At 36.7% G+C, this 18,826-nt stretch overlaps 1 protein-coding gene across 50 annotated transcripts in view; it reads right to left on the minus strand.

Moving 5' to 3' along the window:
- LOC131678384 (zinc finger protein 420) overlaps window positions 1-18,826 on the minus strand; it is a 101,627-nt gene that overhangs the window by 61,833 nt on the left and 20,968 nt on the right. For 15 of the 50 annotated variants that reach the window (XM_058958472.1, XM_058958473.1, XM_058958474.1 and 12 more), the window contains 15 exons: window positions 18,460-18,646; window positions 17,523-17,606; window positions 17,280-17,363; window positions 16,898-16,981; window positions 16,301-16,384; window positions 15,842-15,925; window positions 15,238-15,321; window positions 4,785-4,868; window positions 4,094-4,177; window positions 3,521-3,604; window positions 2,921-3,004; window positions 2,390-2,473; window positions 2,016-2,099; window positions 1,423-1,506; window positions 267-350 (listed from right to left, as the gene is read on the minus strand). In XM_058958472.1, the coding sequence (XP_058814455.1) occupies window positions 267-350; window positions 1,423-1,506; window positions 2,016-2,099; window positions 2,390-2,473; window positions 2,921-3,004; window positions 3,521-3,604; window positions 4,094-4,177; window positions 4,785-4,868; window positions 15,238-15,321; window positions 15,842-15,925; window positions 16,301-16,384; window positions 16,898-16,981; window positions 17,280-17,363; window positions 17,523-17,606; window positions 18,460-18,646 (1,363 nt within the window). The remainder of the gene's footprint in view (window positions 1-266; window positions 351-1,422; window positions 1,507-2,015; window positions 2,100-2,389; window positions 2,474-2,920; window positions 3,005-3,520; window positions 3,605-4,093; window positions 4,178-4,784; window positions 4,869-15,237; window positions 15,322-15,841; window positions 15,926-16,300; window positions 16,385-16,897; window positions 16,982-17,279; window positions 17,364-17,522; window positions 17,607-18,459; window positions 18,647-18,826) is intronic. The other 35 variants (XM_058958515.1, XM_058958508.1, XM_058958499.1 and 32 more) reach the window with 27 other exon arrangements.

Below are 18,826 nucleotides of genomic sequence, written 5' to 3' on the forward strand. Positions count from 1 at the left end.
GTGATGAAGTTAATGCCTTACTTTAGTTTCAGGGAATGACTTCGGCGACTGTGCTTGATCAGCCACCGCCATGATATTTGAGAGAGAAAACAATACTTGCTTAAGTCGATACTTTATTGTCCAACAGCATTATTTAGGTTAAACAATGAAGAGAAATTGAACATCATTCAAAATCCAGACAAAGTGAGTATCGATCCCTAGGGAAGTGGGGAAAGGGGAGGGTTCGTGTGCCGGGGGACTACTTACGACGTAAAAAAAGTTCTCACCTGATATGGTTTGTGAGATGTTCTTTGCGAGCAAACTTCTTCGAACAGAAAGTGCAATGGTAGGGGGTTTCGCCAGTGTGTAATCTAGTTGCGAAGATAATTCGTGTTGGAAGATTAGAATTTGCACTTAATAGTCAGCTATTTGATTCGAGCATGTACGGGACAGAATGTTAGTAGGACTAGGATGATGTGTGTGGTAGTCAAATGATGAAATGGTAACAAACCGGCCTACACAAATTAAAACATATTGTAAAATAAATATTACAGGAACTATCAAGTATCTCCATTAAACATACGTGTGATAATACTTTGGGGCCGAAAAACACTGGCTCTGCTCAAATAATTTTATTTTAGAAATGATTCTATAATATCAAGTGCTCTCGATATGATCAAATTCAAATCACTGACGTTAATTTACTACACCATGCGTACTACAACTCTAAACATTTTATTCTTACGTGGTATAATATTTCCTTGTGAAAAAATATGAACAGAGAAAGTATTTTTCAGTCTTCAAGTTGACCCGTTAAACTCTTTCGAAATACAGCTCGAATTATAAGTATGTACTTTTTTGAGAAAACAATTAATTTTCTCTAAAACCGATTAATGCAAAGCTCACACGCAAAACTGTATATAGGAATAATGGAGATACATAGTAGCTTTATAATTCTGATTCGATGAATCTTCGTTCCACTGACATTCCCGAAAAGTTTACCGTTTCAAATTAATTTCTACAGCAACCAGTGTGCTACAAATACTTGAATAACTACTCCCAATTTACTTTAAAAATTGCTACCCGAACGCAAAAACAATATTACACTTATTTACAATACACTATTTCATATACAACCTAAAGATAGTAACCAATTTCTCCGATAGACCAAACTGTGTATGCATGTTGACCAGATTCCATATGTAATCAAAAAAACGAATTCCGAAAGAACAGAATGATATTACATTAGTTTGGCACTTTTCATGTACCTCTCAAAGGCCGGGATTCCTATTATTTTTCGATGACAAACGAAGGATCAAACCGAATTTCATAAGAGCAAATTTAAAACTAATTGACTGTGATGGGTAAATGACTGAATGAAAACATAGTGAGAAGGAATCCGGGAGAGCAGGTATAATAGAATGATTGGGAAGTGAGTCTCACCTGGTGTGATTCGTTAAATGCTCTTTTCGCGTAAACTTCTTCTGGCAGTACGTACACTGATAGGGAGTTTCTCCGGTATGTAATCTGTCACAATATACATTTAGAACGAGAAATTGGAACAAAACACGAGGAAAGGGCATGGGGTTGGCAGATTCGGGAGTTGCGAGGGAAAAAGATGATATTAGATTCGCGAAAATGGACGTTCTAAGGGTAAATGATAAAAAGTTGTTCCAAGACCTAGAGCGAAGATCAAAAACGTAACGGATCTACTGGTACTACTTTCTACTACTGCTACTGTGTTCATTCAATCAAAGCTAACAATTTTCGGTAATCCATCGTCCGGTCAAAAGTCCCAAAGAGGTAGTAATTTTGCGAAAATATCTCAGTACTTGTCACCGTAAGGTCAAAACCAATTCTTGTTCGTTGAGCGGGGGGAAATTTGTGCTTGGCGGTTTTCGGTCAATATCTTCTATGGTTGGAATTATAGGGAACAACTTTCTGAAGGGATGATGTCATTAAAGATGGGCGCTTTTGTTTTTCAGTATGAGTTGGACTGGGGGGGTAGGACGAAAGCGTTGGTTTTGGAACCTCACCTGACGTGGTTTTTCAAATGTTCTTTTCGCATAAATTTCTTCTCACAATAGGTGCAATGATAGGGGGTCTCTCCAGTGTGCAATCTGTTGAGTAAGAGAGTACCATTTTGATACTGACCCCAAACCAAACCAAATGTCTAATAGCTGGCGAGGAGATATTTAGCAAAGGATACCCAACGACCCGAGGATGGTGGTTCTTAGTACTGGGAAAATTTTAACTGTGTTTAAACCCTACCGAAACTACGCTTACGAGAATTGAAGGTAAAAACTTTCCCAATAATAAAACCTGGGACTAGATAAAGGATTGATGGGATTGGCTAAGAAATCAACCAGGACAGGATCTTCTGCGGCGAAGAAACTACAACAACGCTCACCTTGTGTGATTGGTTAAATGCTCTTTTCGAGTGAATTTCTTCTCACAATAAGTGCACTGATAAGGTGTTTCTCCGGTGTGCAATCTGGTGATACGAATAATAATTTATAATAGGGGATACCTTTTTTTTTTAAGAAAAAGAAGCGAAATATGTGTGTTTTTGAAGTGAACTTTTGGGACACTCTCCCTTCGACTTCCGGACAAGTAAGGAAAAAAGAATTCATCCAGATGCCAGCTTTCTAGTTTCCGTTGAATAACATGTATACAAATTAATGAAAAACTACGCGCGACAGGTTCAGTACAAAACAATGGTACACGTGTATGAAACGATACGGATCAAAACAGCTCGCAATCGGTAACCGAAAACTTGCACTTTGGGGTCACTTTTTACCCTTGAACCGTTGGTCGCGAAAACTCGAAGGAAGCTCGCGCCAGAAGTGCATTGTAAACACATACACACACGCAAACAGGAATATATACATAGAAAAAAAGAGGAATAGGACACTATTCGTAAGTGGTTTTGAACGCTCACCTGACATGATTTGTTAAATGCTCTTTTCGCGTAAACTTTTTCTCGCAATAGGTACACTGATAGGGGGTCTCTCCGGTATGTAATCTGTGGGGTCGGAATGATGAAGAATGGGAGAAAGAGAGATAGATAGACACGGTTAATGTCCGGTCGGTAGAAGAGTACATCACCAAGATAAATTGATCAAGAAGGCAGAGGCGAAAAGAAAAGAAAGTACGCGCGAATAAAAAAATAATCAAAACGATTTTCTGTTATCGAAAGATTTGTTACGATAGATGGCTTTTGTTTCAATTTTTCTCTCGGCCGCTACCTCCCAAATCTATTATCTTGGTACGCCACGGCCAGAAACGATCAGCTCTAGTAGATTAATGAATGGGTTTAATTTTGAACGTCTTTTTTGCTATTTGATCATTGGAAAAGATGGTTAATCCCACCAGATCCTGGTACTGCAGGAACGTTCCAAGTATCAAATGTCACGACGGACGGGTCGAAAAGTCGAATGAAAGAAGATGGAATACGATCATGTATAACAAAACAAAAAAATGATTGCGGTGGTGGTGGTAGTGGTGGAGGCTCTGCTTTGGAAACAGATGAAGCGCTCACCTTATGTGATACGTTAAACGCTCTTTTCTGGTAAATTTCTTATCACAATATGTGCATCTATAAGGGGTCTCTCCGGTATGTATTCTGTACAGAATTGAATAGAGAGAAAGATAGAGAGGGGACAAGCATTAATGTTTAAAGCAAACGTAAACATTTCAAACATTCTTCACCCGGCTCGTCTTTGGTTATTTTTTTTTCTGTACCATCAATAATTTCCGAAAATTATCAACATGAAACGGTTGGCTCTGCTTAGCTATCATTTAACACTATTTGCAGAATGATTGTTCACTGTACATCGATCGATTTTGGTAAGGACCATTTACTTTTCTGCACTTGCTGATACGTATCTTTCTTTTGAAAAAAAAAAAAACGAAAACCAAGTGACTTTTTGTGCACAAAATACCGAAAGCCAAGTCACGCATTTTTCCCAATTATCAAAAAACACGGGTTTCAATAGTCAAAATTTGCCAATTTCTTTCTTCTGTCGTATACTTGATATCTTCTTTGGTGTATACTGTCAAAAGGCGGGGGAAGTTCGCAAATTGAATTATGGGAAAGCAAATAAACGCTCACCTTGTGTGAATCGTTAAACGCTCTCTTCTACTGAATTTCTTCTCGCAATATGTGCACTGATAGGGAGTCTCTCCAGTGTGCAATCTGTTGAAGAAAGAGATAGAGAGAGAGACAAGATGATGTTATGTTGGGGACGCTTTTCATTCCTTTGCTGGCTTATACCGATATATGCTGGGACTGTTTTTTTTTTCATTATTCTTTTATCACATTTATGTACAAATGATCTTACAGTTGTTGGTTAAACGAAACAAACGAGAAAAGAACGGAAAAGTTAAACACGGTGCCTTGCTTTCCTTAGTCATAAAACGATTCGCAAAATATTCAGCATATAAGAAGCAATCGGAAGTTACTTATTCCCTAGACGGATTCTAGCATATTTGAATTTTCCAAAATGAGATTCCGGCGAACAGGAGTATATTGGTCGAAACAGTTCGAAGTTGGCTTTTCGCATGGTTAGTTGTACTCGCCAAAAATGGAAATTTTGCTCCCTTGGAATCATTTTGTGTTAACATTGTGGAAATTCAACCGTTTGGCCTGGCTTGGACTTTCGATGCTAGCTTTTCACACTTTCCGAGGAGAGTGGCGTTAAAAACTTTGTTGTAGGCAAAAATTTGACAAACTTTTGACACCACCATTCCTAGTTTTTTTTAAATTTTTTTTTCTGTTTTCTATCAGCTAACCAACCGCTCACCTGACATGGTTCGTTAAATGCTCTTTGCGGGTAAATTTTTTCTCGCAATAGGTACAGTGATAGGGCGTCTCACCGGTGTGCAATCTGTTTGAAATATATAGAACACAGACGAGGAAGTATTTTTTAGATATACTGTGCTTAGTAGTACACATTTACCAACTGCTAGGTTTGATGATTTTTTCACGATAGCAAAAGGATCATTATCAAGCAAGTTGCGAGTGTGGCTATATGATCAACTTTAAACGTTATCGAAACTTTTCATTTGCTAAACTGTGCTGTACCTTCGGACCAATACAAAGGATTCGTGGATCGTGAAGTCTAAGGTACCGTATGTCAAGTGATCCTATTTGATAATTGCGCTAGAGAAGACTCACGTACGCCGAAAACATGTATAATATGAAGAAACTAAGTTGACCGAAATCGCCTGCCAATCACATGCGAGTTCGTAACAAAACAAAACATTAAGACATACGGTTAGTTTCGGTCGGCAAACATACGTTTGCATATAAAAAATTAAAAGGGTTCTGGAAAATGTGGAAAATTATCCTCGAAAAATACACTCATGTTCAATAAAACAAAATTTTGAATCCCAAGAAAAAAGTTTAAGATATACTGCAAGTGAAAGATCAATATAATGCACTGAAAAGACAACAAATAATTAAACTAATTATCCGTATAAAATGTACATACAATTATGCTGATGTTGCGTAATATACTAAATATACCCATATAAAACGTGATTCGAGCCTCAGGTGATACCCTAAATGTAGACAAGTTCGCAACTCCAGCAGGATTAATACACACTCAAATCAGCTCGGTAATTTTCAACCATATTTGGAAACTAATATCACAGCATAGTAACATTTGGTCGGTGTTAAGTCACAATTTACTAAACAGCAAAACCTCGAAAAGTGAGATATCAGCCCCCGGTTTTGTCTACCCCCGATTTCATCAGCTTTTTGACCCGATTTTGTCAGCCTCATATGGAAAACTATTTTATGAGCTCTAGAGGATGAACCAACTCAAATTCGAGTAAACCCTTTCTGGAGCATACTTTTCTTGTCTTAGATGTAAAATATGCAAAAATAAAAGAAATCAGCTTTTTTAAATTTTGTTCTGGAATACCCCCTTAAGAGAAATTTATACCAAATAATCAGAAAGGACTGGGGCTAATATTTTAACAGTTTCGGTTATTTAAAAAAGAAAGAAAAAGATGTGACCCCTATTTTTACCAACATTCCCATTTTGCCAGCCTAAAATAAACAGAGGGGGACTTATAAAAACGGGTCTTCGCTGTGAATACGAGAAATCCCATGGCAATGCGTCCAAAAATCTTTAAAATCGATCTTCAATTGCGATGAAACTTTACACGTTTCACCGGCATGGAAGACTAAAAATTTCCCACAGCCAATGAGATCATCTTGACTCAGCAGCAATCTTTCAACAGGGTGTACAAGTTTTAGGATGCAGCATTTTCAAAAAAAAAATGGTTAGCGTATTTTATACAACAACACTATTCGCGAAAGAATTTCAGGAAATGAATAGTTCTGCACGAAAAAAATATTGCGCAGAATGAAAAGTTGTGAAGTTTTCACAAAAACAGAAAAATATATTAAATAATTAAATTACTGGACACCCATTTTTTGTAAATTTTATCATTGTCAGCAAAAAACCTAAAGAGAAAGAATACAATTTAATTGTAGTATGGGGGAAAACCAGTAAAAAGTTTTTCTAACGATAAGTTTTTAAATTTCATACTAATTGTTAGACGAAGCTTTAAGTTTATTAAAAAAATGTGATTCTAAATGTCATTTCATATAAAAATACTTGAAATGCCAAATTTTTCCAAAATATCATGGTTTTCGAGAATTTGGAATTTTGTTTCAACAAAAATAATTAATTCGTGAATTCGCCTTTCATATAAGTCATTCGCGTTCTTCATCATGAACTTTCCAAAATCCAATGTTTGTCGTTTTAACCCTTGCGAGGCGATTTTTTTTTTCGTTGTAATTACCGTCGTGCGAAGCTACTTTGGATATTTGGGGCTGCTTTGCACACTTTAGTTTTTCAATATTTACTAACAGACGCGCTTTTATTAGTTTTATTATACCTTTGACATTTATAGAGCCATGCCTTTTAAAAATGTTGCATATGCCTTTTGTCATTTTTATTAACACTGTTTACCAAAACAAACAAAACACTTCAAGGATCGATAAAAAAGATTGCTCGTAAAATAAGACTGCTCAACAAAACAGAAAATCTTAAGTGTGCCGAGATCACATACTGTTTTTTGGAAAGGAGAAAAAAGACGAAAAATTGCGTTTTCCGTTTGTTTCTAGTACGTCAAGATCGGTTTTTATGAGAATTTTAATGTTTTTGTGTGATGAAAAATGGCGTTTTTCGTTTGTTTCTTGTGTCTTTAAAAATGGTGTTTTTAATATCATTATCAACAACTTTACCGAAGATACCAAGCCTCTAAATAATGTTTTGAGTTTATTCTCTGTAATTATGTCCAACAGAATTAATTATCAAAATTGTTTTTTTTTTTTCAAGAGATGCTCTCTATTATGTTGTATAATTTCTTTTAAGACATTGAACGTCCAAAGTTGGTAGTTGCGAAATAATGTGAATTCTTGACATAAAAAGTGCATAACTTTAGAACGTGGCCTTGTGCACTAATAACGCCATCAATTTAGCACTCAAATATACGTCATAAATAGCTCCTTATTTCAATTTTTTTGTTTTGCAATATTTTCAATCCAACCGTGTGGTTATTTTTATAATTGATAAAAAAATCTTTAAATGCTCATAAAAACCTATTCTGACATACTAGAAAGAAACTGATATTGTCATCATCATTTTCCGTTTTTCTATACGAAAAACAATATGCAGTCTCAACCCGCTCAAGATTTTCTGACAAGTAACGTTGTAAATGTTAAATTAAAATGAATCCCTTATTTTAGAAAATGCGATAAATGCGTGATGCTTTATTGTTGAAAAAGCCTCTGATATCAGTATAAATTAATGATATTTCAATGAAAGTCAATAAAACTGGTTAATTTTTATTTTTTATCGAATTCAAGAAGTGTGCAAAGTAGCCCCTAGGTGGTCCACAAAAAATATTTTTGAACGCTATATGAACAACTTTTTTTATGTGTGAACCAATTCTGTTCATATTTGGCATAAATAATACACAAGATGCTGACGATAAATCTGTGCTGATATGATACAAATCTGTCGATTATTAACCCATTATATCCTAGCGTATGAAATTTCATACGCAGAACTATCCATCGTTTAACGCGTATTTACTGCAGAATGTTGGCATCTAACTGCTTTATTATTGCACTAATGGGATCATTGCACCTGAAAAGTAAGCAATACATAATTGAATTTTATTGTTGGAATTCGTGCTAATAATTCCATTATGTGACAAAACGTTCCTACAGGTATAAAAGAAGTTTTGTCTATCAGAAAACCCGAAGAAAATGTGTCAAACAACTTAAAATTTGTTATTTTTATTTAAACGTGCGAAATTTTTTGCACGAGATATTTTCGTTCTCAAAACCATTTTAAGCGGTGATTCTATTTTTCCCATAATCTTTGACAATTTTTTGGTGAAAATGAAGATATCACTGCATTTGGCTCACTTTTTGAAACCCCTGGGTTATAAAGGGTTAAAGGAGTTATAATTTGTCAAAATTGATAAAAAGTGCGCAAAGAAACCCCGCACGACGGTACTGTTATTTGTTCTGATTCTGACGCCGAAAATGTAAAATTCAAAATGTCAAATCCAATATGGCGACTGTGCTTGGCTAAATTTCATGTTAGTTATATTGGCCTAAAACGTCTTACAAGAAAGTTTTCGAAGTCACTGTGCGTCTGATTCTGACTTCGAAAATGTAAAATTCAAAATGGCAACTGTGTAACCCAAAAAACCCCGTGAATCGAGTTTCATACTGGCTGTAACTAAATTCGCAAATTTCGTAAAAAATGGCTGCCATTGTGTAGCCGTCATTTCGAATTTTCAAATTCTGTTATCAGAATCGTAATCAGCGACCTCAAAAACCACTTAATCTATTTTTATGCTAGTTGAGAAGATATCCATGTCTCTTTTATAGACCAACATAATAATAAAATACATTTTCGAATATTTTGATAATTTTTTCAAAAAAACTGACTTGCAATTTTTTTTTGTAAAACATCTATTATTTAGTTCAATGTTTGAGATACTTACAAAAAAAATTTAGATCTCTAGGACTTTGAGTTCAGACATAGCGATTTTTTTTGTAAAAAAACGAGATTTTCTAGTTTTAATTGTATATAACTAATAAGTAATTAACAAATTCACATATTTTTTTATGCTAGCTGAACTCCTTGCATCCCTAAGAGCAGATTGAAAGAAAACATTCGTATTTATATGTCAACGCTAACTAGAAACCCAATAAAAATATAGGAGAAGTAGGTGGGACGTATACGTCCCACTGCATCGCAAAGGGTTAAACAAGAAAAAGATAGTATTGGGATCATGGAGAAGCTATCAATACGAAAGTTCTCCTAACAACAACTTTTAACAAATTTTTTATAAATCATGCTATTTGCAATTAAAAATACAAACAAAATGCGCCCTATTTTAAAGTTTGTTTCAACAAAAACAATATTGAGAAGTATTGGAAAGCTACAAGAAAACAATATGATTAAACTATACAGTTGAATAATTTTTTTGTTTTCGCGTAGAAATGATTTACAATATCGCCCTGATCTCACAAAAAATTATAGGAAATTTCATGTAAATTTCGGAAAACTTTTTGATCTTGATGAAGATACTTAAAAATAAAAATAAAAAGGTCTTACGACGAAACGATTGTATTTGTTGTATTCGTTGAAACATAATTTCATATACAGTGAGGACCCGATTTTATCAGCCACCGATTTTGTCTACACCCGGTTTTATCAGCGTTTTGATCCAAGTTTGTCAGCATCATATGAAAGCTGATAGTAGTTTGATGGGCTATGGCAACCAAGTTTAATTCGAATAAATCCTTTCTTGAGCATATTTCTCTTATCTTAGAGATCCGAAATATGCAAAAAAAAATTTGCATTTTAAATTTTGCAGCGTCAGGCTTCCTTAAGGGGAGTTTAAACTAAATAATCAGAAAGGGTTATGAGGCTATATCTAGGGATTAAGGAAGAATATTATAAGAGCTTATAAGTTTATGAAAAAGAAAGAAACATATATGTCCCGATTTTGTCAATGCACCCCGCTTTATCATCTTTAAATTCTCCAAGGGGCTGATAAAAAACGTGTCTGCACTGTATATTGAAAACGACAACAGTTTGGAAAAACTTTGTTATGAGAATTTTGATTTGAAATAGCATTTAAAAACATATTCAATAAGAAAATTGCATTTTTGAATGCAACTACTATGAAAATTCTCTTCTTGATAGCTTCTTCATGATACGAACATATAACAAAAAATTGGTGTTTAACCTTCCGGAAGTCGCACAAATGGCTCACTGAACGAGCAGCCGCAGCTGTTTTAAAACGGCTTCACTAGATTTTCAGAGCAACGTGCACTCAGTGCACTAGCGCGACTGCCGGAAGGTTAAAGCAATAAACATTTGATTGTTATTAGTTATCGATGGTGTAACGCAAATAACTCATAAAAAGGGCATAATTCCATGAATTAATTGTATTTGTTGAAACAATATTTCAAATATCTCAAAAACTCACATTTTGGAAGATTCTATTTATTCTTTTTAACTTATTCTCGGATGATTTTGCTGCACAAAAATACGGTAATATAACATTTGTTTTTGAAAGTTGCATGCAAAAACTTCTACCACCTTTTAAAAAATTGCTCTTGTGTCAAAATGTTTCAATTGCCAAAGGAAATCATGGAGATTCGTAAACCGAACAAAACTGCAATATTTTGTTCCTATCAGCGATGGTCGTTTTTTATGGACGGTCGCTTTATGAAATCGCGCTAATAGTATTAGTTAAAGAATTTCTTTAGCTACATTTCTTCTTTACCAGATCTTTAAAAAAATATTGTAAGCAAGAGTTACAGCATAATTTTTTTACGCTAACCTAAAACTTCGATTTTTCTTCTGCGCTACAGTTATTGGGAAGTTTCATAATGACGGACGACAAAGAGCCCTTCATTGTTACTTACGCCCTATTGAAAATGTCCTAGATAAAACATTTCTTTTCCGCCAAATTTTAAGCACAGTCAGTTTTCGTTCTTAACGATAACTGGACACATGGTCGCAGCCTACGTATTTCTTTGACACGACGCGGATCGATAGCATAACTGAGCAGTGGGTCTTTCCTGAGAAGCTTATTCATATATCAGACATGTTGAATTCAACTTTTTTGTATTTCAGCATATATTTTTGAATTTTGTCATGCGAAGTATCGGTAGCCTGATCATGCAGTAGTACCTCTATTTTGTTATATTTCTTTTACACGGAAACATGGAAAGCTCGATGAAATCCCAAATTCAAATGCGTGAATTCACCGCAACCCATTACGACGCCACTCTCATTTATCGACCAATGATTGTTATATGTCCAATAGTTTGTTTCGCGAGCAAAATCGATACAGTAGAACTTTGCCGCTATTGAAAATGTATAACATATCGGCCTATTGTTCGAAACGGATTCGATGATTGATCTGTATTAGAAGCCGCATCATTTTGTAATTTTGTCATGCTAAGAATCTTGTTTAAAGAGATACGTGGACAAAATGTTGAGTTCTGTGTATCACACGATCAGAGCAGCCTACAAAAACGTACTGTTGATTTCTATTTCAAAATTTCAGCAAGACTCAAATTCAAATTTTTTATTAATTCGTTTAGTTAGCTTAATATCTATTTTCAATATATATAAAACAGATAAATAAAAAGCCTTATTGATTATCAGTTGGATCGCGTGCACGTGGTTTTATATTGTGAGCGGAGACCTTTTTTCACGGTGGGGAAACAATTGTCTGCTCGCCTACTGCATCTTTGGGGTTATTTACTTCTGTCATGTTTCACGTCAAGGTCTTCCTAGTTAAAGCTGAATTGGTACCTGTCACCGTTGTTTTTAACGTCCTCACCGATAGATAACAGTTGATTTTGGGCTGCTGGGTGCTGTTTTGCAGTTGTTATTATGGCCTGTCACAAATTTGGCAACCTGTTATAGTTCAGGTATTTGCATGGAAAACTCTGTTTGGATTGGTTTATCGTAGATGATGCGGCAATTGACTAAGATGCATTCTTCTGTATCTGTATCAGCATTGCACAGGGTTGTTTATGGTGTGGCGTCTGATTTCAATATACACACGTAGAAACTTGTCTATTATGTGCGCATAGCGTGGTTTGTTTAATAGTTCCATGACTTTTGAGTTGTATAGTCAATTAGGGTCTTTCGATCGGTATTCTCAGCGTAAGAAAACCGTTAGGCATACGCGCGAAGAAGTTTCAGGTGTGACAGATTCTACTTCTCCGTATTCCGAAATGCGTTTTGCAATTAGCTAAGGATGGGTACGCGGTCATGTCACCTTACCGCTATATTGTCATTTTTCATAAACACGGAAATCTTAATCCCTATGCTGTCACTTTCAACCACACGTTTTAGGATGTTCTACATAATATATCTGCCTGATCTAACATGTTGGATGAGATCAGTGCTGCATTGCGCAGGTGATGATACTGAAGAAGGCGACCACCAAAAGCTCCACTTTCACCTTCAGAAAATATTCCGCTTCACGAAAACTCAATCGCATTAAATAAAATTCAAAGTTAACGATCGCGGCGTAGGATTGGAGCAGCGTTCCTACACCAACTTTATTCGTGATGGTAAGAATAAATACGTTTCCTTTGTTCTCGAGATAATGCACACTAGACAGAGAGGCTGCACAGAAAAAAAATATTGGTAAAAGTAAGAGTGTTCCGCTCTTAGCAAAAAACAACCAACGCCAACTATTAGGTTGAAAGTAAAACTTTTAAATTAATCAAGAATAATAATCAAAGTAAAAGTTTTCCTTTTAAGCAAATGAAGAATAGTATTCAAAACAAAAGTTTTATTTTTAAACTAAGAGTATGCGTTGGTTGTTTTTTGCTAAGAGTGGAAAACTCTTATTTTTACCAACTTTTTTTTTTCTGTGTGTGGTAGTTGTCGTTAACTTCTCTCGGATGTAGGTCTGACTCAGGCAAAAGTAGAAAGTAGACTGAAGACCAGCTCTTGTCATTTTTCCTCAAAGAAATATTTATAAAAATGAACTGAATTGCGTAAAACGGTTTATGCTTTCTGAAAATGTGCTAGCATCGATATTATTAACGGTTGGCATTGTAGGCATTAGGACGGGTATTTAAATTTTTCTTAGGAGCCATTTTGATTTCACTAAAAATATTTACATTAGTGTTATTTACATTTCCTAAAATAAAATGCATTCCCGGTTGAAAAACAATGTGTTATACTGAAAGCTGATGACACCGCTACGTCATCAATATTTGGCTTAGTTCTGAAACACACAGACACAATAGCCAACATAGCAAGATGATTGAGCAAGAAGTTGTTTCTACCTTCCATCCAAATCAAAAAAATATCCCACATTGTATTGCTCCGCCGCCGCCGGTCTAAATCACACCAACACCGCCGATAACGACATTTTTCATCGGCGCACACCTCTACTTGAGATACTACTACTTTCTCAATTTTTGACCTAGCGCTCAATTTTTACCTCGAGCAAAAACTAAAAAAAAGTCGCCACTTCTTGTTTTAAGACAAAGTTGTATGTTTTCCTTAACCCAGACTTGCAGATTTTTAAATGGATTTCGCACAGATTTCACAAAATATGACCTGGGCATCCCTAACTCAGGCAGAAGTAGAAAGTAGGCTGAGCTTAAGGCATTGAAGATTCGACATTTCATAGATTGTGATAACTGTGATGAACCGAAACCGTTTTTAGACGACTTTCGAAAAAACAATTTTTTTCAACAAAAAGTTATTTAAATCAGCACCTACCAAAGCTTCTAAATAAGAGCTGCGAATGTTTCATTTCGCACAGTTGCTTGGAATTCGCCGAATAAAAAACAATTTTCTAAATCTAATAATTTAGAAACAACAAATAATTTAGAAACAACCATTTTTGCGTAAAAACCTTTCGTATTAATCATGCTGGACTACTGTGTTTTCTTATTTTATTCTGTACCATATCAAAAAAATGATTTAAAGCTTTACTGTAATTGAGTAAAAGTTTCTTCTGATCACTAGGTGACGTGACTGTGAGATTTTTTGTCAAAATTATCAAATCAATCGATATTCAATATTTATGGGTTTACTTGGGGACGTTATTTATTGGGAAAATGCATAATTTTACGGCTTATGTTGATCTTTCAATTGCTTTGCTTAAATTTTCAAATATATTACAAAGAGAGTAATTATAGTGGTCATTTTCCATTTCTACAATACCTATGGTAATTCTAACGGTACTACCAACAGGCTGCCGCTTAATTACAATATTACATCCTACTTGCAAACTAGATGAATTTTAGTCCATTATAGGAAGTTACTCGTGTCAAAAAAAAGACCACTGTGCTTGCGGCGTGTGTGGCAATAAAAAGGTCATTTTCAAGGCGACCTAAAAGTTTTCGAATAAGGGACAAATATGCAATTACGGGCCATATAGGCAAGTTTAGCGAAACATGAATCAATTTCAAACCAACAACGTGGTAGTTGTTGTCTGATCTCATTTGAACATGGAACCCATTCCGGTGGTAACCAATTGCTGTAGCAATACAAAATCACACATAGTCATTATCTTTACATTTGTGACAATTGAATAATTGTTAAATAAAATAAAATCATCGAAGGCATGAAACACCCCTAAAACCGGCTTTCAATTCTAACCATTTTGCGCACGCATTTACTCCACCGTACGTATGTTCGTGGCAGTGGTGAGCTCGAATATACTATTCGATTCTCGAAATTTGCTATCCGCTGCTACATCAAAAAGGACCATCAAAAACCACATTCTCATAAGCAGGCACCGTGTTCAAAAGTAGATGTCAAAAAAAAACTGAATGCGAATGTTTTTTTTTCCTCTCTCACTATACATCGGACAAACGGAAACTTGACACGCGGACTACGGTCGATCCTATTGAAAAACAAATTCAAATTTTGATGTGTTCGTTTCATACGACGGACGAACTTTCCGAGATGTGCCTACTAAGCCAAATAGTGCAAAAATATTTGTTCTTCAATTTAGTTGGTCTCGCGGAGGTACAGTATAGCAAATGAAAATTGTGCTTTGATTTGAATTCTCAAAAAGATGCCTGTAAAATAAAACCTTTTGGAAATTGCGGTATAGTACTATAAATCATTAATGGCTATAAATACATTTAGTGGATACGAACGAAATGATGAATAAAAACAACATGATACAGAAAAGTTTGTCAACGCTCACCTGACATGATTCGTTAAATGTTCTTTTCGTGCGAATTTTTTCTCGCAATATGTGCAATGATAAGGAGTCTCTCCGGTGTGCCATCTGTTGCAAAGGTGGGACCGAAAGTGGAGAGCCAAACCGAATCGAGAAAGAGAAAAAGAGAGAGAGAAACAAATACGACAAGTTAAATCATATTCTGGGTTCTCCTCCTTTCTCTTTTCCGCCACAGATCATGTGTCGTGTTTTTCCAAACGGTATCTTTCACCATCTCAAAAATGTACAGAATTTTGATGCCTTCCTCGAAGAAAAAAACTCGGAAAATCTTAACCAAACCAGCGAGCCAAAATCAGGGAGACGAGGGGGCAGGGTTTGAATTTTGAATACAGTTTGTTTTTGTTTTGTTTTTTTTTGCCAAATGGGAGGATATAGATTGCCAAAGATTTCGAGCCAAACAGTGGGTGGTATAATTTTGAACGTTGTGGGGACGGAGCCTCTGGTTATAATTTTCCCAACTTTTCGTCCGAGAATTGCTTTGTTTTGTGCCAATAGGGTCTCGACTCTACACGATTTGTGTGCGCGCGTGCGTGCGTGCTTGACGACGATTACTGGAGCGTACTCTCACCTTATGTGATACGTCAAACGCTCTTTTCTGGTAAATTTCTTCTCACAATACGTGCACCGGTATGGAGTCTCGCCAGTGTGTATTCTGTTTTTCGGATTAGAAAGATGGGGACAAATTGATTAATCGCGTTCAATACGAGGAAAACTTTAACCCAGCTTTGAGCCCGCTAATCTTTGTCTAGGTCGGTATCCCTCTCGAAGGGAATATATAGATAGTAACAAAATTTCAAATACGAAACAAAACTACAACTCTTCAACAAAACAAAACCGACTCAAAGAAACGTTCAGGCCCCTTCTTTCACACGTTTCTTTTCCGTTGTTCTTCATTCGACTTTTTTTTTAAATTATTATTTTCTTTCCATACCAAAACAACCTTCAAAAAGAAAAAGGGAGTGTGCTTTATGTGGTGGAGCCAGGTTACAATTTTCCCAATACCAAACATTCTCTGGACGACGCTCACCTGACATGATTCGTTAAATGCTCTTTGCGCGTGAATTTCTTTTCGCAATAGGTACACTGAAAGGGGGTTTCTCCAGTATGTAATCTGTCGGAAAGAATTCAGAAAAGGTTGGTTCCGAATAAGATTAAACGCCTCTCTTCTGGATGTGTGTGAATTTTCTCCGGGGCAGGAAGCAATTGTCGTTTCATTTTTCACGTTGTTTTCTTCTTCGTTTCGTTTTTGGTAAAAGGAAAACTCTAACCCAGCTTCAAGTAAGTTCCAGTCTCTTGCATTTCGGATTATTAACATCGCACCAACATTGGTACGACGGATGTTTGGTATGTACGTAGTAATCAGAAAAAGCTCACTACTAATTACGTCACACACAGATACAACAAAACTCACTCACAAAGTTTACGTTCGAACGAGCGCGTTTTGCAAGAAAATTATTATCCATCGCGTATGGAGAGTCAGAAGAGCACTGACACCCAAAGCCAGGTTACAATTTTCCCAATGCCAAAAAACTAACTACTTTAGTATTTACTACTCGCTTTTTTTACAGAAAAATTTAACTTGTGGAGAAAAGGTAACTACAAAAATCGGAAAAACGACGCTCACCTGACATGATTTGTTAAATGCTCTTTGCGGGTGAATTTCTTCTGACAGTACGAGCACTGGAACGGCGTTTCGCCGGTGTGTAACCTGTTGGAAGAAGAGGAACGTTAGCCTTGCCGGTTTGATTATGCCAATGATCTCCAAATCGCGCGTTGCGAAATTTTCTGCTAAACCACGTTCCTCTTGCGCGTCGTGTAAGGGGGGAGTGACGTGTTTCAAACTACCCTTTCATTATTTTGTCAATATCAGAAATGCGCAATTAGCAATACGTGGCAGGAGTTAGCAATCCTACAGCCTCAAACATACTATCCAGCAAACATATGCTTCTGGTAAAATTTACTTCTAATAAAACTACAGAGAATGGGGTTAAAAACACTGCGCTCACCTCGTGTGATTTGTCAAATGCTCTTTTCGCGTAAACTTCTTCTCGCAATAAGTGCACTGGAACGGGGTCTCTCCGGTGTGTAACCTGCGGTTCGGATGAAACCACGTGGGGAAGCCAAGAAAAGAACATTATCGAAAATAATCCAATGTTAGTATGTCTGACAAACCAAGAAACTAAGCCAGCCCTAAAGAGGCTGGCACGGGAATCGCTAGATCGAACCAGATTGAAAACAAATCGGCTCACCTGACATGATTGGTAAGGTGTTCTTTTCTGGTGAATTTCTTCCCGCAGAATGTGCACTGGTAGGGAGTTTCGCCCGTGTGCAATCTATCCAGGAAGAGAAGAAAGAAAACAGCGTGAGTTCAGTCGAAGTAAGCTTGGTGGAATCTTCTATTGAATAATTTTGATTGCTTTGTCTGCTTTTGACAGTTGCGTGTATTTTTTTCCGGAAAATTCGTATCGATCAGTATGAAAGACGGCCACGCGGTTCCCTCGACCTCCAGACAAACCGGAGAGATCACACAAATCGCACGATTCAGCGAGTTCAGTCGAAATCCGTTCATCAACTTTTCGCGCGCCTACCATCGGACGGGACGTCGAGCCAGTGAAGCAGTTAAGGAAGCAGCTCGAGACTGGCAGCGAATCTCGTCAAAGGACAAGGAACGTTTCCAGCGACAAGCAGAAGCTGCACCATATCGTGCCAGAACCAGAAACAAAACATTCAATCGGATCCTCAAACTGCTAGACGACCCGAAGGGCGAGGACGATCCAAGGTCAGCTCCCCTGAGAAACAGACAAGACAATCTGGTCAAGATGGGAAAAATTATTGAACGTTGGAAGCTCCGCTCTTATCGTTGTTCTATATCTCAGAATAATATCCAACATTCTTCGAGGAGGCCTCTCAGACGTAGGTCCCATCCTGATATGTTTACTTAGGGCTATCACTTTCTCTCTCTCTCTCGCAGTATTATAAATGTTTACTGTAACAATGAAATCAAATAGTAAATGCGAAACGCAAAAAATATAACACAACTTAAAAGCAGACAAAACAAAACAACAATATTTAGTATCAATCAATGAAGATAGGCAAGGGCTCCTTCTGTGCTGTATTCGACAGTTCCTTCCTTCCCTTAGTTGGGACAACTGCGGGTCGACTCGCGGAAGGCTCGGTCATACTCACCTTACGTGATTCGTGAGATGCTCCTTCCTGGTGAAGGTTTTTCCACAGTACGGACAGCGGTAGGGGGACTCTCCGGTGTGCTGGCGCACATGGTTGGTCAGGTGTTCCTTCCGCGTGAAGCTTTTCGCGCAATAGCTACACTTGAACGGCGATTCGCCCTGAGGATGCTGCTGACGGATGTGGTTTACTGGAAAGGTAAATTCAGAAGAACTATCTTATTAGCGCTACACGGTTCTGCTAGCTGTACCGAATAACATCATACTGGGTGTTTTTTTTTTGGGGAAGAAATCATTTCGAACAGGAAAATATAATTGTGTTCAAATGAATAAATAGTGGGTATGTGAAACAATGACCATAATGATGGATA

The sequence above is a fragment of the Topomyia yanbarensis genome, chromosome 2, assembly GCF_030247195.1.
Source record: "Topomyia yanbarensis strain Yona2022 chromosome 2, ASM3024719v1, whole genome shotgun sequence".
Lineage (NCBI taxonomy): Eukaryota > Metazoa > Arthropoda > Insecta > Diptera > Culicidae > Topomyia > Topomyia yanbarensis.